Here is a 21,392-nt window from a genome sequence, read left to right as displayed (position 1 = left end):
ATTCGGTAAAATCTGCAATCCATTGTCTCGTCAGTGAAGGTCAGATCATAAAGCTGAATAAACGAGATTATCTTAAAGCCGACATGAGAATGCAACACCACGCAGAGCCCAGGTGATTCGACCCAAAGGATGATCTTCTCGGTAAAAAAAACACATCTTCTAAGTTTTGCCTACTCCTTGCAACGAGCAAGATTAAAGACGTATGACACGTACGGCGAAGCTGAATTGAACTAAGAAATTGCGCTTCTTGAATTGAATGCCGTTTTTAGTCGTAGTGTATACCCGACAACCATAGTAAGAATGACGTGTGCCGCTTCCTGGAGAAGGTATTCTCAGAGCACACCGCTTTCCACGTACCAGATCAAGGCTGGAAGTTGACACTTCCTTTCCAATACGGCGAGGCCTTCGAACGAGTCCCCTCAATTCAAGGCTCTCTCTACTCCAACGCCCTTATTCTTTTATGTATTCGAAGGGAATCGGTGCGGTATGCGGTGGGTGGCAGGCCTCGGTGATCTAAATGGTGACTACTTTGCTGGACCTCGTTCGACTCGGCAGACCTTTCTTCACGTTTGCGCGTGCACAAGGCAAGCGCTACGAAAGGATACCGGCGTGGTATGCAGCCAGCCGGTCCGTCCGCGTAACGAGTCTGCGCAAATGGGTGGAATAGATGCGGGGCAGGGCGCTGTGGAGGTCTACAAAGAAAAGTAGGTTAACAACCGAGTAGATTTACAAGAACAGCATAGGCAATTCTTATAAACGACCAAAACTATTACCAGCTGTCTGCAGGTCACGACATACCTAGGTTGCTTGCAGTTGCTCTTGGGAGGTGTTATCACTAGGAGTGGACCCCGGGCGCGGCGGGATGGCGGGGTTGATTTTGAAGCGGAACGGCGTTTGGTCTCGACGTATGCGCGACAGCGGGCAAGGACGGGAGGTGGTAGGCGATGGTATGAGGATATGTCTTTCGAAAAGATCTTTTTAGTTCGGTTAGGCACAGCTTTGGATACAGAAGAGGCAGGAATTGGCAGTGGGGAGCTTGCCCTCCAAGCGCTAGCCGCTGGGATTCTGGGATTCTGGGATTCTGTTCCACAATTTGACTACACCCGACTCCAGCCATTTCATTGGTGTAACCGTCTTGCATGTCTCACACTGCAGAAAACCTCGCCTGGCAGTAGCACTGGGGCTCACCCCTGTTATTTCTGTCCGTGATCTGTGAAATTCGAGTAGCCTTGCATGTTGCGCTGGAGTTGAGGCCTGACATAGCGAATGCGCCTTTGCCATAGCCGGTCTTCACATTACTCTTTGGCGACGCGAACAGGGCAACCCGCTGTACCAGCAAGAAGCCATCCCCCCAGAAGAAGCTAATAAACCGTGGAACGCCGCGTATCTAGTAAGCCAAGCTTTGTAGGGCAGTACCTGAAACACTGCTTGAGGAACTGCTGAACCAGCCACCAGCTGTTGCAGGGGCATTGAGCCGTTCCCGTTTGACCTTTGTCCCGTCTATACTTAGCTGACCGAAAGGGCCCATTGTTTGGCCTCTTGCCGCAAAGCGGATGTATATCTGCGAAATCATTGGACAGCACGCTGCATATGGTGGGGACGCGACATCAACCATCACCCCAAGAAATGCCTGCTATACTACATTAGGCGCTTAATGGATTTATATTATCCATCACGTTGCGAAGTTGACCGTGCGGTGCCGCGCGAAGCTTGATACAGTCGGAGATAAGTTGTCGAGGGGTATGCACTCTCTAGGATGCATTCTTCATGGCCGGGGTGTGGTGTGATTGCCAATCAGATTTAAAGGTTTTTGTAGTCTAAAGAGAGAGGCGTGCTTCACCCGTGCCCACAAGTAGTAGATTCGCCAATGGCGGCAGCTAAGTGAATTATAGATACAAAAATGAGCATAGTCGTTGCCACTTGACCCAGTGTCTAGACACTATGAAGAATCCGTGTGCTTAGCTAGTGCATCCTAAAAACAAACCTATTGCCTGACTGTGAGATAACAAGTCTCTCGCAAGGCACGGCCTCACCTGTAATTTCGCTGTTACTAATAGGGATTATGCCGTAGTCTTGCATAACAAGCTGGAATAAGCAAGCGACAACAGTCTGCTCACACTCGCGCCATGACCTAAGGCAGAAACATATATCTTAGAAGTAATCTCCTTGGGGTCACTTGAAGAACGCACTTGATACTGCCAAGTAGCCGGGATCCGCTGATCACCTGCCATTTTGCATATCAGCTAGAGTATTGATGCCATGCTAGCAGAATTCTGGAATCCTTTAGAATGATTTGAAGGTATAATATACGACATATAACCCGAGCCTTCCATATGAAGCACTTGATTCCCAAGCATCAGGCATCGAAATATCCTCAAAAATGCCTGTAGCTTTTCATTATGACTCCCTGATGCCTGCAAGTTCAAATAAAAGAATGAAAATCATGCTCATCCTGGCGAGCATCTAAGATATGGTTTAAGCGTGATTGGAAGGTTTTCATCTATGAGTTTGGGGAGGGTTGAGAAATGAGAAGACATACTGTTCAGTCCGTTTTATTGGATCTTGCATAAGTCTTTTGCGATCCTGTAATGACAGAGCTATGCATCTCGGCGCTCCTTCTTGCTATCCAGAGAGTCTGGCGAGGAAGCAGGTTAGTGGCCGCCGTAAAGAAGAACCTGAAGAAAGAAGAAAAGCATACATCTTTGATCAAAGGCTTCTCTAATCTTATCAGGATGGCCTCTCTGTAATTAGATCCACTAAGCCTTAATAGGTTGTCTGAAAATACTCCAGAATCAAGCACATAACTTGATGCTTCGACTATGACATGAAGAGACCACATAGGATTTGAGAAAATCTTTAGAGAACGCGAAAGAAGAGGGTTGCTACGTGTCAACAAGACATACTACTCTAAAGCCTAAAGTGGGAGAGAATTAGTGAAAATGAGTTCTGATGAGTACTAATTATGGCTCGTTCTGCATCTAATGAATACTTTAGTATCTCATCGTTGCCGCTGATGTTCTCGGAAGACATTAATGAATTCCTGAAGGCACTCCTGCGAAGAGGTATTCCATGCCCTCTCTTGCCCATCTTCCGCCCCATATTTATATAACAAAGGTACTAAAAATCTTGTGAAGTCTCATGAGTGTCCTTGACAGAGACATGCGCTGACTATCACGTCGACGAAACTTGCCTGGGTTCTTTCGATGGAAGAGGTCCGTTCTCAGAGCTCACGTGCCACGCGGAGAGTTCGCGATGCTGTCCGCTTTCAGCAACCTCACCGAATCGATTATTTTGGTGACAATACGGACGCCATTGTTTCCATTGTGACGCTATCAACTCCATTTCACTGTACTGCTTGAGACGTGTAGCGTTTCGCTTCCTCATGGCATGAGAGACTGCCTCGATTTCTCTTTTATCTCTTTTACCCCGATTAAGCTATCTTCAAGTTTGATCTTTTGCGATGGCGGCGGGTCGAAATTCAACCCAACCTACCTATGACTTCCTTACTGGCGCCTCCTCCCCCCCTCCGCCGCCTTTTCGCGAAACCCTACGAACCTCTCATGCCGTCCGATCAGGTCAGTTATCCTTGTACCGTTTGCGCAAGCGCATCGTTAACTTTTGCGCAGACCCTGGCAATGAAGACCTTCGAGCACAAATAAACACACTCCAATATGAGTTAGAATCTCTCAAGCAGGAGCGCGAAGTAACAAATTTGCGCCACCAGAAGGAATTGCGAGAAGTTCAGAACAAGGCTGAGGCGGACTTCCGGCGGGCACAGGTGAGCTGAGTATGGGCGGAGATATCGTAAAACTTACTGACTGATTATTTCCAAGGCGTCCGAGACCTCTAACAATGCGGCAACTGCTAAATACAACGCGTTGGTGCGGGAGTTGCAAGACACGCAGGATCGGAGCGTAAATGAGAAGCTCGAATCGGAGCGCAACCTTCGTACTGCGCAAGACAAAAGTCAGACCCTACAGGAGGAACTTGATGAAGCACAAGGGGAGCTATTGTCTATAGAGAGGCAGAATAAGCATCGTTACAATGAATTGGAAACCCGTTACAACACTTTGCAGGGATCAGTCGAAGGACTTCGGGCGGATCTGGACGCCAAAGTCACCGCACTACAGACTACACAACAGAAATTATCCCAGCGTGAGATTGAGATTGGACGTCTAGAAACCGATGTCTTACAACTCAAGGCTCAGACGGGAGATACCGATACGCTAGCTGTCATTAAGAGAGAGCTTTCGGAGCAGGTGGCGCATATTAAGAAATTGGAGGCCTTGAATCGCGAACAGCATGCGGAACTCAAACAATACCGGAAGATTCATAAGAGCATTGAGGTTGTGGAGGAAGAGAAGAGGACATTAGAGGGCAGGGTTCGCATGATGAATGACCTACGGCGGGAGCTGAGCGAAGCACAACTGAAAAGACAGTTACTAGAAGACGAGAAGAAGTCGTGGACAGCGTACCTCGAGAGTGAGACGTCGACTAAAGGGGAGTTGCAATTCGACTCTCCCGAAGATCTTGCACGAGCCTTTGTCCGGGAGCGTATTGAGAATGCTTCACTTTTGGAGAGGCTAGGAGCAGTTCAGCCCGAGCTATCCGTGAAAGATGAAAACATCAAAATACTCGAGGATGAGAAGGCCAAATTATTAGGAGAGCTCCAGAAATTGAAAACATCAGGAGGTGGTGGAGACAGCAAAGTTCGCGCTAGGCTCGAACGGCAGAAAGCATTAGCTACGAAAGAGGTCGAATATCTCCGCGCTCAGCTCAAGAATTTCGACATTGAAGAAAGCGAGATGCAACCGGAGAATTTCGACTCACAAAAAGCTCAACGGATCCAAGAACTGGAAGATCTTGTCGACGAATACCGTAAAGAAATCCAGACCCTACAAGCAGATTTTACCGCTGCGAAACAACGTCAAGAACAGGCCCCGGCCACTACCGCTGGAGGCAAAAAGCGTCCTCTCGACTCGGAGGATGATGAGCGCTTGGGCGAGCTACGCCGCAAGAATCGGCAACTACAAGAAGAGTTCACGCAATTACAGACACGCAACGCAATGCTCGAAGCGGATGTAAAAGCACATATAGCGCAACTTAGCTCCCTCAAGGCTTCCTCACGCACCCGCATCCTCGAGCTCCGCTCCAACCCCACCGCCGACGCCGAAGCACTCAAGCTCAGCACCGTGAAAAATCTCCGAGAGGCAAACGCTGCTCTCCTTGCCCGCCTCGAAGGTGCGGAACCAGCGCCCGACTCCGTCCCTCTAGCTACACTCGCAGCCTCGGGCGACGAAATCGCTGAGCTGCAACACACAGTCGCTGAACGTGAGAAACGCATTAAACGCCTTAAGACCATCTGGACAGCGAAATCGCTGGAATTCCGAGAGGCTGTGGCATCAGTCCTTGGGTGGAAGATGGATTTCATGCCAAACGGCCGTGTTCGCGTGACTTCCATGTTCTACCCTGGCGACGAAGAGACGGGGGAGAACAGTATTGTGTTTGATGGTGAGAATGGGACTATGAAAGTAAGCGGGGGGCCCCAGAGTGTGTTCGCAATGGAAATCAGAGATTTGATCACGTTTTGGGTGGAGGAAAGAAAGGAGATTCCGTGCTTTTTGGCGGCGATGACGCTAGAGTTTTATGAAAGAACTACACGAGCCGTAAGGGCATGATACTTTGTAATTTAGGGGTGTAAGGACTATGGTTCAATGCTGGTGTTTGGGTTTGGCTACGGAGGCCGGTTTTCTGGTTTCGCGTATGGAGTCACTAAACTCAGGATATTTGGAATCTTTATTCTATATGCCTCTGAGGCGTACACTTAATATGGTCTCTTATACATGCCGTCGTGAATGACTTTAGATATTTATGAAAAGCATCTAAATATCTTCTTACCTTCAACTCTAAAGCCCCCTAGATTCCCATCTCAAACCGCATGCCTAGCAGAGAATATACAGATAACGCCTACATGTATGCTTCTATTAATGGCGTTCGGGATATATGCCTGAGTGAAAACATTATCCTTCGTTTGGTTACTTAAAGCCTTTGAACGTTCACAAGTCCCTATCTTCTTTTTTTCTTTTTTCTTTTCTTTTTTACAAAAGCATGGTTTTGGATGTTTAAAAATGTATGGTTCCATGGAACTTCTGTACTCTCTCCGCCTCACTTGCGTCCTAAGATCAAGTGGTCCCTGCAAAACTAGAATCACACAACGCGTATAGCATTTTTAATTGATTTAATTGGCTAGTTCTTATCGATAACGGTAGGACGCAAACCAACGTGTTAAGGGGTAGTATTTGGGGCAGTATGGTAACTACTGAACAACACTTACGGAAGAGACCCATATCAATCATCATCATCCCTGGGGCCACTAACTTGGGCTAGTAGTGAATAGCTAGGGAATGTCGAGTTCCATTTGAGCTTGTCAAATGTGATTTAGAGACCGGGTAACCAATCACATGCCGTCGAGTTTACTAAGGATATTATATTCGCCTTCCCAGCAAGAGCGTTATAAGAACTCTATCGTTGGAACTTCTTGACCCATGCCTATTAGGCTAATATTGTAGATTCCGTAGCGGGATATCTTCATTAAGCTATTTCCCGCATAAAGCTCTCGCCGTTGAAGCCACCCAGAGGGGTGATTAGGCCTAACACGACGTAATACGCTGTACGCCAGCTCTCATGCCGCCCATCAGCGACTATACAGCCCCACAAACGCCGTATTCCCAGCCATCCTTTTCTCATCCGATCGACCACCCTGATGCCACGCACGAATCAAGCAGCTCCTCTTGGCTTCGATTTCGCTTCCTTCCTTTCCTTAGCACTTTGCTTCTGCTTCTTCTTCTTTTCGCCCATCTTCGCCTCATTCTTCCTCTTCAAGTTGGCCTGCTGTTCTGCCGTCTTGGCAACTGGCTTGAAGAAGCCCTCCAGCCGACTCTGCTGCGCTGTCTTCAGATTCTTCTGCAGTCGAGTGGCTCCGCTTCTCACCCTATCTTCGTTGAAACCCTTCTCTTCGACCAAGAACTTGATGAGTCCGTCCACATCGGGGGCGTCCCATTTGAAGTCGCATTCAGGATCATCTGCGGAGCGGACATCAGGTTCAAGGAAGAGAAGACGCGCATCAGCGTAGGGCCAGTCCTCTGGGATGGTATATTTCGAGGACTTGGAGATGGTATCGACAACGCCTTCGAGGTTTTTATGCTCACGGATGAGTTTGAGAGCAGTGCTAGGCCCAACGCCCTTAATAGGGTCAAGGTAGTCGCATCCAAGGAGGATGCAGAGATCGATGAACTAGAAAGGAAGTAAGTAATTGCTTGATTTGAGAGCAAGGGTCTGAGTGCGTACTTGTGTCCTATCCATTTCTAGTCCCTCTAGGACTTTGTCTAAATGAATCTCCAGGATCGGCTCCTTTCGCTGCTCGCTGAAAGTGAGATGGCGTAACAGTACCGGAGAGTCAAACGTCAGTGTATCCATGTCCTCCGATGCAGCAGCATACACCTTCCCCGCCCGGGCCAGCACAGCACACTGTGCCTCCGCCTCTGTCGGTGCGATGATATACGGGATGCCCATAAGCTGTAGCAATCTCTGGCACTCCGCATTGTGCTCTCTGGTTACCCTCACCGTCCTCCTTGAGAACTTCTCCACATCTTCTGCGGTTCCCGTCTCTTTCGCCTCTTCGTGCGCTTGCTGGGCCTCTGACTTCCGCTGGAATCGCTTGGCGAGCTCACCAGACTTTAGTTTTGGTGGGGCACCATCAAAGACATAGAGAGGCTTGATGCCGTTGTCAACTATGCGCAGTGTGCGGTAGAACATACCCATCAAATGAGAGGTTGTTTCGCCAGTTTCACTCATGAGCTGCTGGCCGTCGGAGCGGACAGCTATGAGGAAGCTGTAAATGCTCATGGAGCTGGGGCGGATGTTAGATAGGTATATACTTGGAGGTTATGAGGAACGTACGCATCCTGCAAGTGTTAGTGAGCTTCGAGTTACGCGCAAGAAAGTGAAAAGCCCACGATTGCGACCTTGCGGCCAAATTGATTCTTGATTTCTCCCGTCTTGATAGCATCGGGGGCGTTTTCATTAATTAGTTGAAAGAGAGATTTGATTCCCATCTTGACGAGATGGTTGGTATTAAATGTGAAGTTGAATGGAATTAGAGAAAAAAGAGGTTGGCGAGATGGTGCGGATCGTTACGACGTTGATGAGCGAAAGTCCGTCACCCCAGACAAAAGAGTGGTGCTGGATGCGAGGAAGAGCCTCTGGCGTCACCTTCGCGATTCCATTTACGCGTGCTCAGCGACTAGCGTGCCTCTCAGCCCTACCTATAGTGACGGCCGTCAATAAATGTAAAGCACTTCACCGCCTTCGCCGCCTTTATTATAGATATTTGAATCCTTAAAAACTATTCGACATACATGCTCTCACTATTTTCAACTGGAGAGTAATGTTAACATTTCACTTAAAGAAGCCGCATTCGGCGTGGCAGAATTCGGTGAAAATCCGGGCCGCGGTTCCAGGCACTATCCGCCGGCATTACGTCTGCCGATCCGTGGGGTATTATATCTTTACATATTTCACTTGGATCGGCTCAACACCTTTCGCTCCTTTCAATTTTATTCTATTAGAAACTTTCCATTGCATTTTAGACTTGCTTCACAATGCTCAAACCCGCCTGGAGACATGCCGCTAGGCAATTGAATGCTTCCGCGCGTTCTGCGGCAATTGGAAGGCGATATGCTCATACACCAGCACCATTTGACTGGAAAGATCCTCTTGGATCGAATAGTTTGTATACTGAAGAAGAATTGGCGATCGCCGAAACCGCCGAGTCCTACTGCCAGGAATGCATGCTCCCAAGGGTATTAGGTACTCTTTCCTGCAGTCATCTATTGGAGCACACCATTAATTTCCGTTTCCAGAGGCGTACCGAAATGAAGATTATGACCGAAAAATTCTCGAAGAAATGGGACAGCTGGGCCTTCTTGGTTCCACGATACAAGGCTATGGATGCGCCGGCGTAAGCAGTGTGGCTTCAGGGCTGATCACAAGAGCTGTGGAGAGAGTGGATTCGGGCTACCGATCCGGCTACTCGGTTCAGAGCTCACTGGTCATGGGCGGCATAGATGAGTTTGGTACTCCAGAAATAAAGGACAAATTTTTGCCTGGGATGGCAAAAGGGAAGCTCTTGGGGTGTTTTGGTTTGACAGAGCCAAATCACGGCTCGGATCCGGGATCCATGGAGACAATCGCAAAGCCACATTCATCGAAGAAGGGTTATTACTCTCTATCCGGCTCGAAAACTTGGATCACGAATTCGCCCATCTCTAACTTGCTTCTTGTATGGGCGAAACTAGAAAGTACCGGAAAGATCCGTGGTTTCATGATTGAGAGAGATCAATGCCCGCCTGGAACCCTCGAAACACCACCTATAAAACATAAGAACGGCCTCAGGGCGTCCATTACCGGCATGATCCATCTAGATGAATGTCCCGTGCCAGAAGCAAATATGTTCCCTGATGTTGAGGGCCTGAGGGGTCCCTTCAGCTGCTTAAATTCTGCGCGATATGGTATTGCTTGGGGGACCATGGGCGCGCTGGAAGATTGCATCTCGAGAGCGAGGGAGTACGCTTTACAGAGGAAGCAGTTCAAGGGTAACCCGATCGCAAAATACCAACTAGTTCAAAAGAAGCTCGCGGATGCTACTACGGACGCCGCATACGGTATCTTGGCCGCAACTCAGGTTGGACGACTAAAAGACGAAGGCAAAGCCGCTCCGGAGATGATTTCAATGATTAAGAGACAGAATTGCGATAGAGCACTAGTCAACGCTAGAGCGTCAGTCACCATATATTCTTCCAGATTCCACGGGCTAATCCAATATCTAGATTACAAGAAGTGTTTGGCGGCAACGCAGTCAGTGATGAGTATGGAATCGGTAGACACGTAGCAAATTTGTTTGTGACTCAGACTTATGAAGGGCAAAGTGACATTCACTGTAAGTCTCGCTCGAGTTAGATTGTTGAGACTCAACTAATGTAGTCACGCACTAGCTCTCATCCTTGGAAGAGCTATCACGGGGCTGCAAGCATTTTGCTAGGTGTTTACCAAGTGTTGAAATATAATTCATGTATATAGGACCTTGTAGATGGAAAATGTTCAAAATATGTAAATATGAGATAGTAGGGAATGCAGGGAACACGGATAGTGGCACTTGTTAATACACCAAGAATGCAGTCCCACGTTTCATAGCTTTAACGGCCTCACGGCTGCTTGCAGAAGTGTGCTCGAGACTCGGTGTTTTAGGGGAATCTAGCTTTGCTGCGGGGTCGAAGGTGCTCGATGCTTTGTCACGGCGTTGTCACGGCCGGCTGCATGGCGACCAATATATTAGCGATTATTGGTGAGTATTGGTGAGTATTGAAGGGGGCTGAGGCTGATGATTCGGGGGACTGAAACCTTTCGTTTGCCACCAGCCTTGATAAGATTTTCGGTGAATGTCTGGATCAGTCAGGTTTTCAGCCCTGGTGCAGAAATAAAACCTACTTCTTTCCACGGCCTGCCCCAGCTGTCCATCCTTCTACTCTTTCCCGCATCCAAAACCTTCACCTGCGCCCACCGCGAGACCCGCTGCTGTTCTCTTACTGCCGTTCTCTTACTGCCGTTCATCCCCTGACATACTTCGGGCCAGGTACGTTGTTGGGCCTGCTCATTCTTGCCAGTGATGCGCCACAGGCTTTCTTTGGGGGCGATTCAAGGCGCTAACCTCGAATTCTGCCGCAGCCCACTTCTGGTTCAATCCTCCAACACCACTCGATCACTCACGAGCAATCTTGCCCACGCCCACCAAAACCACTTTCACACTCTCTAGTCGACATGGCCCTCAAGCGTATCAACAAAGAACTCACTGACCTTGGTCGGTACGTTATAACCCTGTTCCCTCGCCCATCAGGCCGTATGTTTACTCGCATGACTGGCTATGATGCGGGGTGCAAGGCCGTGGGTGCTGCAGAGCCTTGCGGAACTCTTTGTTCCCCGAACTTTTGCTGACGATGTTTTTACAGTGACCCACCCTCATCATGCTCTGCAGGCCCCATCGGAGATGATTTAGTGCGTATCTCCCGCTTCAGAAATACAGGCGGCAGGGGCGGCAACCATACCTCCAACCTGTAACGATATGCCATAAGCGGGATAGTGAGCTGACTGAATTTCTGTAATAGTTTCATTGGCAGGCAACGATTATGGGTCCTGTAAGTTCTTCCCAGCGATGAAAATCTTGCTTCTGCTGTAGACATTTACCCCACCTCATCAGCAAGTCCGTTGCGAAATCGGCAAGGCTGACAGACCACACAACAGGGTGACTCTCCATACTCGGGCGGCGTCTTCTTCCTAGCGATTCACTTCCCTACCGACTATCCTTTCAAACCACCGAAAGTCAACTTCACAACCCGCATTTACCATCCCAACATCAACTCCAACGGCAGTATTTGCCTTGATATTCTCAGGGATCAGTGGAGCCCGGCGTTGACAATCTCAAAAGGCAAGCATTTCTTCGTGAAGCTACATCTTTGAAAGAACAACACTAATACCATATCTAGTGCTACTGTCCATCTGTTCCATGCTGACAGACCCGAACCCGGACGATCCTTTAGTCCCCGAGATTGCCCATGTATACAAGACCGACCGATCCCGCTACGAGTCCACAGCTAGGGAGTGGACTCGAAAGTACGCAATCTAGCCAGACAAAAAATAAGGGGAGGGCCAGTTCATGGCCTTTCACTCAGCGGTTCCTTTCCGTCAGTCGTCAAAGGGAGCAGTTTACGTAGGAATGATAGTGGGCAGAGGCTGTCTTTGTGGATTACGTTCAAGTGAGCATGGGTGGATAATGGAGAACTTATTGTTCAGAGTCTGCTTTCCAAAACCCACGATGACGGCCTGGTTATATTGTTATTACAAGTCGGAGTGGCTCAAAACCCACTTCAAAACACCTTTCTTTTTCCTTGCGGCTTTTGTTTATGATGCATATGCGGGTTTTTCATACACGGGAGTGTTTAGGGGTGAAATTTGCATTCTAGAATTTGCTTTATGAGTATTTTGCCTTGTCAAAACATGCTGTGATGGCCTCAGCCCTATGACTCCAAGCATCGCGTTTCCGCGGCCTTAGATTACGATCGGAGATAGTCCCGCGGGGGGGGTCTGCACCGCAGTATGGCGTGACTGAGTTTAGTATTTACTAGTAAAGAAAGCAACTAGATTGAAGTGGATACCGCATTCGCCAAGAGCAGAGTGAGCTAGAAATAACTATTTACATATACAAATATAATGTTTAACCGGCTGCTACAATTACTTGCCTCTGTCAGGTTCTGGCTGCCGAACCGAACCACTCAACACCCAACTATCTTTCCCCCTCCCCTTCCTCTTTTTCGTCCCCGTTGCTCCTCCTTTTCACCCAAACCGACACTCCATCAGGCGGCATCATCAAATCCGACACTATTATATTCTTCGGCCGCTCCTCTAGCCCCCGCACATCGTATCTAAGCACCAGCTCCGCAAGGAGCAGTTTCAGCAGCTGCGCAGCGTAGAAGCGGCCAGGACACGCATGNCGGCCGTGCGAGAAAGGCAAAAAAGTGTGTGACGTCGTAGTCATGGCGAGCTTGGACGCCTCCAGCGCCTTGGGCCCGCCCGACTCCGCCTGCAGCTTCTCCCGCTCGTCGGAGAAGCGGAACGGCAGGTACGCGTCCGGCTCGGGGTACAAGGCGGCGTCGTGGTGGATGGCCGCGACGGGCAGACCCACCCATACGCCTTGCGGGACTGTTTCGCCGCTGGGGAGCTGGATGCCGCAGGCGGGCGTTACTTGCCTCATGCTGCCTCGCCCGCCCATTGTGGTGTACCGCAGCGATTCGCGGATCGCGGAGTCGGCGCGGTGGAGCTGTGCTACAGCTGCGCTGGTCCAGGTGTTGTTATGCGAGTCGAGAATTACTGAGGCCTCGGCGCGGATATACTCAAGTGGAGAAGATGGGCCGGGCGAGTAGTGAGAGAGAAGGTCTAGCAGTGCGTGTACAATGGTCAAGTGCGTGGTGTGTGTTGCTGTATTATTGAGCATGGCGAGGTTAGCGGAGATGATGTGAGGGGAGCAGTGGAGATGTGATGGTGATGAATATACTGCTGATGTGATATGTTGAAGGAGATCGTTAGGGACAGGGTCGCTGCTTGAGACTAAAGTAAAACGACCTTCATCTGTTTTACTTAGTTGCATGTTCGCAGAGCGTGATTTGATTATTGGGACGAGATAACGATTGCACCGCCAGGCATACCAACGACATGGCAACGCAAAGATAGGTCCGAAGATGGGTTTCAGGACGTCGGGGATGAGAACGCGAATGATAAAACCGCAGATGGCAATGGCCATAGAATATTGGTAGGTTAGAGTCAGGTATGTCTTGTCTCTGCATAGAGGCAATCCGACGAAGGCCCGTGCATTGCTACGCATAACGATAGCCAGCATAGCACTAGATAGATTTACTTCAGTCCAGTCTTCGGTATTTGAGCCTAGTATTCCGTCCATAGTAAGGCGAAGCTCGTCAACCATAGAGTCTGTGAGAGCACCGAGCTGTCGTGTCAAAGCTATTCGAGCGATCTCAATGTGAAAATCGATCTCGAATGTCTGTCGCGGGAGGACATAGTCGGTTGCTAGAAGAGACTTCTGCACAGCTCTGGCGCTCAGGATATCATCAGGTTGTTTGAAGAGCCAGGAAGTCTGAGATGGTGGCAAAAGGATCTCAGGGCGTAGAGTAGCGTTCGGTGTTATGAATGATTTACCATCTTTGCTATACTATCATGCAGCTGTATAAGCAACTCATTTCTCGGTATGGGTTCGCTGACTGACTGTAGTATAACCCTCATCAAGGAACTGCAGTCCTTGCTTGTATTCGCGGAGGTTAGCTCTGAGCTTTGAAAACAATTCCTTTCGACAGCCAACCCATGGGATTGAATCAGGCAAATACGTGTAAGAGACAGCGCGGAAGGACAACGCGGTAACTGTGGCCACGCCAACGGAGACTATTAACAAAGGGTGGATAACTAGTTCGAATAATAATGGCATTTGGACTTGGAGAATATCGTTGAAAGCTGCAGCTCTGAGTGAAGGCCGTAATGAAGTTTTGACGCCTATTAAGCGCGTCTCCTAAAACCACGGCGTTCGTCAAATGTCAATGGAGTAAGAAACGGGGGGAAGAGTTTGGTTAGCGGGTGGTGTCAGATTCAAATGCTGTATATCAAGTCTCAAACGAGTGGTTGGCCTCTTTTACTGAGAATACGTAAAAGGGCGCGTGCAGGGCGTAGCAGTTTTATCATACTAAATGCAGCAACTTTTAGCGAGACGATCCCTGATAATTTTCTCAATTTAGTAGACCTTGCGAGAATGAGTCAGTCCATACTGGAACAAATATGCAGTCTCGTATTTACAAAACCATAAGTTTTGAGCTTCTGAAGCCCCCATTACTCTAGAGACTCTCTGGCTTCGCATTGGTTTTGCTGGGAAGCGGTGGGTTTTGTACTCCCCAGCACTATTAACCAAACCCTGTAACCTTTTCCAAAAAGAAATCGACCGATAGCAGATAGACGGATAGGCACCTAGCAAAGGCTTGAAGTCAATTCTCAAATCGCCAAGCTGTGTATTAGTGCCGTTACTCGCCCGGCTACTCGGCAGCCTCTGAATGCTGGTTTGTTTCTCCATAATCTTCCAACTTTTCTCTCCTGTCTTTGAACAATGCGTAACTACAGCCAACTAGCGGAGCAAGAAGAGAGGCTTTCTGATTATCCTGAATATTTTTTTTGAGCTCCTTTTCAATGGCTTGGAATGTCGCCTGTACATGTTTGATGCCAAAGCCCTTCTTACCAAGATCATTGGTTGCATCCGCAGGGTCTTGCAAACATAACAGATACGGTTGAGCAGGGTCGATTTGACCGATGTCTAGCCAACTTTGTTGTATCTTCGTAACTGGTTAGCAAATAACGGCTGCATAGAAAGTCCGGCACTTACGCTACTTAATTCCTCTAGTTTCTTCAGCTGTGCTGTGGTTGCTATTCGCTTCGAATTCTTTGCAAACGTTTCAGCAGGTTCGATCGAAACCCCGAGATTATAAGTATCAAAAGCAGACCAGAAGTTCAGAAATGTCATGAGTTGTTGAGAGAGATCGTTGGACCGAGTATGGGGCGTGTGCCTTAAACTAGCAACTACCATCATAAAAATGCTATATGATCCCAAGCCGCCACGAAAGACATCTGATAAACCTCTCACATCAAACATAACTTTGAGCGTTGTAAAGAGCTCTCGCAGCCCATGATACTCTTCGAGATATTTCCTGATATATAATCTGGAAATCAAAGTGTCGTTTGAGCTTACAACCTGAATATCAAGGCCAGATTTCTTATGTTGTAGGGTAATAAGTGGGTACCGTGCGTGTCGTAGATTGCACAATATATAGTGGCCGCTCTTTTGCAGTCCATCGTGTAATTTTGCCAATTTTTTTGTCATTTGTTTCCGAACTCGATAACGTGGTGCCATTTCAGGTAGTGTATCAGGGTCTGTTTCGGAAGTTTTAGAATATAATCGCAGATCAATGTCTGAGACGGCCAACGCCAAGCCAGTTCGTTCAGATCCGAAAACCTCGTATTGGTAACCAGGAAGAATTTCGCTAGCAAGTGCTTTCAATTGCCGAATGACATTTTCTCTGCCAGCCTGTTCCTTTGACGTTGGCATCATGTAGGAATGGAAAGCAGAAATTTCTAGAGACAGCCTAGGCCCCAGTTAAACAATGGTCGCACTCACGAAATAGGATGAATAACTAACCTCTCAGGGCCACTCGTAGATTGAGAGTCAAACGGAATTGTCCAAGGTAATGCGCTATCTGACACAACAGCCCCCAGTATAGGTAAAACATTCTGACCCTCATACTCAAGAACTCCAACGGTGCGTTTGAATGTCCTGCCAGTGTAGCTTCTCGGATGCAGTTTCCTTCGATCACGTTCTTTCAAATTAGCCTTGGAGCCCTCAGCAGCCAACATTGGATCCGGATTGTCACTCGTCTGGTTTGTTTCCGGTCCTGACTCCGCTGATTCGGCACCTGAACCACTGGGTTTTGCCTTAACATGCTCGAACATGCCTCCACTTCCCTTAGCTGCAGAGGCCATACTGCTAGTTCCATCGGTATGCGTTTGTGAGGCGTCTAGGGCGAGATCCTCGGCGTTTGGCCTGATTTTGAACCTAGGCGAGTCGGGTACTCTAGCTGGCCTCCATATATCTGGGCTCCCCGGATCTCTGATATGTTGACGACGGATTAGGGTTGCTCGATTCGAAACGCGGTGGGATTCGAGTGTAGCAGACAGGTCATCAGGATTTATATCATCGATTTGTCTTTTGTTGGCGGAGGAGATGCTTTCGGGAGGGGGATACTTTATTTGCTGGTCATCTGCTGTCCGAGACGGGAGGTTTTGAGCTTTCGAGAGAGATGCGGTTGAGGAATAGCGCTGATGCGAGAGGAACGATCTGTTTGGAAGGACGAATTGCTGCCATAAGACAGTCGCAGGCCTGAAAGCATTGTGGGCAAGGCATACGGAGCTATGCCGGGTAAGATGCATTGAGTGCAATGGCTGTGGGTGGTTGCATCGTGGTTTCCCGAACGTGTTTGAAAGTGTAAGGTTTCGTAGATAAATTACCACTAATCTACAACAGGCACAAAAAAACAGCACAAATTAATTCGAAAGGGGAGCAATCACATATGACCTCCGCTGACGATGGCAAGGAGTACCTAGTATGCACAGCAGAACTTGTAGGGCCCAACTCGAAATCAGTTCACTTTGCGTGGATAGCAATGCGTGGACGTCTTCGATGCCTCAATTGGAGGAGTATAAATGGGCATCATGTGAGTGGACGTCTTCGATGCCTCAATTGGAGGAGTATAAATGGGCATCATGTGAGTGGACGTCTTCGATGCCTCAATTGGAGGAGTATAAATGGGCATCATGCGAGACATCCCGAGGTGCTTGGCGAGCCTGTCTTGAAGCCCAATTGCCATGGTGAAAGCCATAGCAGCGAACAAACCACGTCGCAGATTTTCTCCGTCCCGGGAGAACGAGGAGAATTCAAGCGTCTATTCCAGCATCTTCATTCGTTTTCTAGCATACAGAGAAAGTGGTCGAATTTGGGCGCTCAAGACGCCTACGGCAGGTTGTCGGCGGGCTACCTCATCGGTGCAATGCGGGCAAGGACTCAGGCCGGTTGGAGCGGTTGTGGGCCAGATTTTGGTTTCAACCCAACTGCAAGAATGCGCAGGTGCAAGCTTGAGAGATTATTACTTCCTCCTCCCTTGATCCAATTGTTCCCAAAGCCCGCGCAACAATTTTCACAGACGGATACATATCGAGCAATTCCACCCTCCGGCCCGCCTTCAAAACCCCTCAGTGCCCCTCGACGCCCTTCATCGTAAAAGCATGCCTGGGCAGTAACGTTCACATTTCCCAATTCGGCTTCTGACATCAATCCTGATCAATCCTGAGCTGTTCTTCACAGCTGCTCTAACGACTAGACGAGAAGGTGAGACCTAGCATTTCGTAACACCTGCTGGTTAGACACGCGTGGTTGTCGCACAGAAGGCCTTGTTGCTGTCGTTTGCTCTACCAAAGTCCTATACCGTCCTCTCCTATACCAACTGCCTGCGAACTAATCTAACAAAATGCAGTGCGACACCCGAGAGAGTGAGCCCATGTCTCCCGCTGTGCGCCCTGCGCAGCTGGAGCAGGAACCTTCCACCCATCCTGCGCTCCACCCTTCGGTCACCTCTGTCCCTGTCACTCCTGGTGTCCATCTAGCTGGGCACTCTGCCTATATCGAGCCTGAAAGTACCCCACAAGACACAAGCCTACCTTTTGACCCCGCTCAGGTTGCGCCAGGCCCACAATGGAATGCGAATTCATACTTTGCACCTAAGGATGAGGCTAGACCAAGCTCTCCCACTGAAGCAGTGGCTGGCGCAAGAACAGGAGAAGAGCTTTTGCGCCGGCTGAGCCTTGTCGGAGATCCAACTTCAAAGCACGATCTCGCGGACGTAGATCCAAGGGCGGCACATCCTAGCCTGAACCTTAGTGGCGGAGTGATAAGTGCTACGTTCTGTGTACCGTACACTCTCGGATATTGTCCAGGTCTTGATTGGGTAGGTCAATGCTTTCCTCAATCGTAAAATCTTGTTTTGTAAATCCTTCTCATGGTTTGGATGCTGCAACAACAATTTTCTTTGCTTGGTTTTGAGGCGATATCCAGCGCCGAACGAGCTCCTGCGCAAGAGTAGTTTTATTTTCTACCAGCCGAACCGCTTTTTACTTCCAACATGACTGATACCTAGGCATGTTCTTGATGGTTAACAGGAGCTGAAATCGCGACGTGGGACATCAGCTCTTTTCGACTCTTTCTCGTATTTAGCCTCCGCTGCGTCACCATGGAACCATACCTTAGTAGGATGGACAGGTGAAATAACAGAAGTTCCGGGAGCACAGCCGGCCCCCAGTGCCTCGCTCAGTTCGGTACCCAATGCCTCTACGGCCAACAAAGCATCTGCGCCAATTCCTGTCGATGGGACTTCTAAGCCGCCTCAGCCTATGCAAACCGAAGGCATCAGAGTTGGTCGTGCTGACAGACAACGCTTGGAAAGGCAACTAGAACGGGATCATGGCGGAAAGATTGTTCCAGTCTGGCTCACAGATGAAATGAACGAGGAGGACGTGGCCATTATCAAGGACCAGTCCAGGTGGCGTCGGTTCGCTGAGCATGAATTATACACACTGTTCCATTATAAACAAAATGAGCCAGCGGACGGTCGTGCAGCACGTCGATCTTGGGCAGACTACTATCGTATGAACAAACTTTTTGCGGATCGGATTCTGGAAATCTACAAGCCTGGAGACATCATCATCATCCATGACTACTATCTCCTCTTACTACCAAGTTTACTCCGCCAGCGTCTTCCAAATGTATACATCGGCTTTTTCCTTCACGTTCCCTTTCCCAGCAGCGAGTTCTACCGATGCCTTAGTCGGCGAAAGGAAATCCTGGAGGGAGTCCTTGGCGCCAACATGGTTGGATTCCAGTCGTACAGCTACTCGCGTCATTTCTCTTCTTGTTGCACACGCATTCTTGGCTTTGACTCGTCCTCGGCTGGCGTTGACGCATACGGGGCTCATGTTGCCGTAGACGTCTTCCCAATTGGCATCAATGCCGCTTCGACCCAGCAACAGGCATTCGGTGATCCTGCGATAGAAGACAAAATCAAGGGGATTCACGAACTCTACGCAGGTAAGAAAATTATCGTTGGCAGAGATCGCCTCGATGCAGTCAGAGGAGTCGCCCAGAAACTACAGGCCTTTGAAATTTTCCTCGAGCGGTATCCAGAATGGCATGATAAAGTCGTGTTGATCCAGGTCACTAGTCCGAGCTACCTTCAAGAAGATCAGGAAGGCGCCGACAATAAGTTTGTTAATAAAATTGCGGACCTTGTTGCTAGAATTAATGGCTCCTTCGGGTCCCTCAGTTTTGCTCCTGTTCAGCACTTTCCTCAGTATCTGTCCCGAGAAGAGTACTTTGCTCTCCTACGACTTGCAGACGTCGGGCTCATCACGAGTGTCAGAGACGGCATGAATACGACGAGTCTCGAGTATGTCATTTGCCAAAAAGACAATCATGGGCCACTCATCCTTTCCGAGTTTTCAGGGACGGCTGGAAGCTTGGGAAGTGCTATACATATTAACCCGTGGGATCTTGGTGGCGTCGCTGATGCCATTGCTCAAGCTCTGACAATGCCTTTGGAAGAGCGGAAAGAGCAGCACGAGAAGCTGTACAAGCACGTGGTGGCAAACAATGTACAGTCGTGGACCAACAACTATCTCAAGCGGCTGATGACGAATCTATCCTCGTTCGACCAATCCTTCGCTACACCTGCACTGGATCGGGCGAAGTTACTTTACCAATTCCGGCAAGCAAAGAAGAGGCTGTTTATGTTCGACTATGATGGAACTTTAACACCCATTGTCAAGGACCCACAGTCTGCTATCCCGTCGGATCGCGTCATTCGCACTCTCAAGACTCTAGCTTCTGATCCATCAAACTCGGTATGGATCATTAGTGGAAGAGATCAGGCTTTTCTGGATGAATGGATGGGTCACATCTCAGAGCTTGGGCTAAGCGCTGAGCATGGTAGCTTCATGCGCCATCCGAGAAGCGACGAATGGGAGAATCTTACTGACAAGACTGACATGAGTTGGCAATCCGAGGTGATGAATGTCTTCCAGCACTACACGGAGAGAACACAAGGTATACCGTGCTTTTAGACATATTCATGTTTGGTTGGATGGATTCTGACAAATCTTGCTCTCAGGATCTTTTATTGAGCGAAAGAAGATTGCCCTTACCTGGCACTATCGTAGGGCGGACCCCGAGTACGGGGCGTTTCAGGCCCGTGAGTGTCAAAAGCATCTTGAGAATACAGCCGCGAAGAACTGGGATGTCGAAGTGATGACGGGTAAAGCCAACTTGGAAGTCCGTCCACGCTTTGTGAACAAGGGCGAGATCGCGAAAAGGTTAATTCAGGCATATGGTGACAAGCCTGGCGAACCCCCCGAATTTGTTCTCTGCCTCGGTGATGACTTTACGGACGAAGGTCAGTCTGCCCTTTCTCCTCATGCGCAGAGTGATCCTGGATACGTATGTTTGGTGATTAGAGAGCAATGTGCGGCTGACACTCGGCAGATATGTTCCGCTCTTTGCGGCAATCCAAACTGCCTCCAGACCACGTCTTTTCCGTCACAGTTGGAGCTAGCTCAAAGCAGACTCTTGCTAATTGGCACCTCCTGGAGCCTTCTGATGTCATCTCCGTCGTGTCGCTTCTCAATGGCTCTACTGATGCTGGAAATGTAGGAGCCGTTGCTGTAGTCGAGGGATCAGTGCCCGAATCGAGGCTTTAAAAGTCCTGAAAGCATGGCAGCGGCGTCAGGAGAGACAATTTTGAACATGGAGGCATCGAATGGTGAGTGAGATCAAACGCTGGTGGTATGAGCAATGCAGTGGGCTTGTTTTTATTCCTTCGCTGTAGATAAATAAAAAGACGTCTCGGACATTTTCATTTCGAAGGAAACCTCGGAAGCGGGGTTCAGCAAAGTAAAGATTATGTTTTATACGATATGTTGAGGGTCATGATTGATAAAGGTGCATAGATTCGGCAGGTGCAGCAGATGCAGCAGGTGGACGTTTGGCTTCGCCGTTTACGAATGACGGGTGGGATGGCCGGCGGGATGGCCGGTGGGATGGCGGCTCTCTTTCGGACAATGGCCAACGGCGGGTGCACTCG

The 21,392-nt window shown here is 49.0% G+C and overlaps 9 protein-coding genes across 9 annotated transcripts; 4 read left to right on the top strand and 5 right to left on the bottom strand.

The window, feature by feature from the left end:
* Positions 1-156: 156 nt before the first annotated feature.
* On the bottom strand, positions 157-1,470 carry K441DRAFT_714467 (uncharacterized protein; the record flags this gene model as incomplete). Its single annotated transcript, XM_067653959.1, has 4 exons — positions 157-692; positions 799-1,081; positions 1,189-1,387; positions 1,417-1,470. 4 exons carry the CDS (start codon positions 1,468-1,470, stop codon positions 437-439), a joined length of 792 nt encoding a protein of 263 aa, XP_067506042.1. The 3' UTR covers positions 157-436.
* Positions 1,471-2,427: 957 nt separating this feature from the next.
* Positions 2,428-3,165, bottom strand: K441DRAFT_657223 (uncharacterized protein). The gene is made up of 2 exons (XM_067648141.1): positions 2,540-3,165; positions 2,428-2,463 (listed from the first exon to the last, which is right to left on the bottom strand). The coding sequence occupies exon 1, from the start codon at positions 2,837-2,839 to the stop codon at positions 2,543-2,545; it is 297 nt and encodes a 98-aa protein (XP_067506041.1). The 5' UTR covers positions 2,840-3,165; the 3' UTR covers positions 2,428-2,463; positions 2,540-2,542.
* A 295-nt stretch (positions 3,166-3,460) lies between these two features.
* Positions 3,461-5,678, top strand: K441DRAFT_551412 (mitotic spindle assembly checkpoint protein-like protein MAD1; the record flags this gene model as incomplete). The annotated part of the gene is made up of 2 exons (XM_067643098.1): positions 3,461-3,778; positions 3,834-5,678. 2 exons carry the CDS (start codon positions 3,461-3,463, stop codon positions 5,676-5,678), a joined length of 2,163 nt encoding a protein of 720 aa, XP_067506040.1.
* A 610-nt stretch (positions 5,679-6,288) lies between these two features.
* K441DRAFT_657220 (flap endonuclease 1) lies at positions 6,289-8,239 on the bottom strand. The gene is made up of 4 exons (XM_067648140.1): positions 8,016-8,239; positions 7,960-7,964; positions 7,348-7,909; positions 6,289-7,293 (listed from the first exon to the last, which is right to left on the bottom strand). The coding sequence occupies exons 1-4, from the start codon at positions 8,112-8,114 to the stop codon at positions 6,778-6,780; spliced, it is 1,182 nt and encodes a 393-aa protein (XP_067506039.1). The 5' UTR covers positions 8,115-8,239; the 3' UTR covers positions 6,289-6,777.
* Positions 8,240-8,587: 348 nt separating this feature from the next.
* On the top strand, positions 8,588-10,244 carry K441DRAFT_632962 (glutaryl-CoA dehydrogenase-like protein). The gene is made up of 4 exons (XM_067646363.1): positions 8,588-8,868; positions 8,922-9,837; positions 9,888-9,997; positions 10,053-10,244. Exons 1-4 carry the CDS (start codon positions 8,661-8,663, stop codon positions 10,097-10,099), a joined length of 1,281 nt encoding a protein of 426 aa, XP_067506038.1. The 5' UTR covers positions 8,588-8,660; the 3' UTR covers positions 10,100-10,244.
* A 531-nt stretch (positions 10,245-10,775) lies between these two features.
* On the top strand, positions 10,776-12,066 carry K441DRAFT_49102 (ubiquitin-conjugating enzyme E2-16 kDa). The gene is made up of 5 exons (XM_067641981.1): positions 10,776-10,919; positions 11,064-11,109; positions 11,220-11,249; positions 11,356-11,539; positions 11,598-12,066. Exons 1-5 carry the CDS (start codon positions 10,876-10,878, stop codon positions 11,735-11,737), a joined length of 444 nt encoding a protein of 147 aa, XP_067506037.1. The 5' UTR covers positions 10,776-10,875; the 3' UTR covers positions 11,738-12,066.
* Positions 12,067-12,394: 328 nt separating this feature from the next.
* K441DRAFT_695034 (cytochrome P450) lies at positions 12,395-14,101 on the bottom strand (the record flags this gene model as incomplete). Its single annotated transcript, XM_067652777.1, has 2 exons — positions 12,395-13,831; positions 13,886-14,101. The coding sequence occupies 2 exons, from the start codon at positions 14,099-14,101 to the stop codon at positions 12,395-12,397; spliced, it is 1,653 nt and encodes a 550-aa protein (XP_067506036.1).
* A 281-nt stretch (positions 14,102-14,382) lies between these two features.
* On the bottom strand, positions 14,383-16,636 carry K441DRAFT_632957 (uncharacterized protein). Its single transcript, XM_067646362.1, has 3 exons — positions 15,851-16,636; positions 15,041-15,797; positions 14,383-14,990 (listed from the first exon to the last, which is right to left on the bottom strand). Exons 1-3 carry the CDS (start codon positions 16,189-16,191, stop codon positions 14,697-14,699), a joined length of 1,392 nt encoding a protein of 463 aa, XP_067506035.1. The 5' UTR covers positions 16,192-16,636; the 3' UTR covers positions 14,383-14,696.
* Positions 16,637-17,494: 858 nt separating this feature from the next.
* Positions 17,495-21,238, top strand: K441DRAFT_49003 (glycosyltransferase family 20 protein). The gene is made up of 5 exons (XM_067641971.1): positions 17,495-17,593; positions 17,739-18,209; positions 18,421-20,359; positions 20,424-20,705; positions 20,795-21,238. The coding sequence occupies exons 2-5, from the start codon at positions 17,763-17,765 to the stop codon at positions 21,007-21,009; spliced, it is 2,883 nt and encodes a 960-aa protein (XP_067506034.1). The 5' UTR covers positions 17,495-17,593; positions 17,739-17,762; the 3' UTR covers positions 21,010-21,238.
* Positions 21,239-21,392: the final 154 nt, after the last annotated feature.

This window comes from Cenococcum geophilum (assembly GCF_001692895.1).
Source record: "Cenococcum geophilum 1.58 unplaced genomic scaffold K441scaffold_13, whole genome shotgun sequence".
NCBI lineage: Eukaryota > Fungi > Ascomycota > Dothideomycetes > Gloniales > Gloniaceae > Cenococcum > Cenococcum geophilum.
The sequence above is the reverse complement of the archived record's forward strand: the minus strand, read 5'-3'. Positions and strand labels throughout refer to the sequence as shown.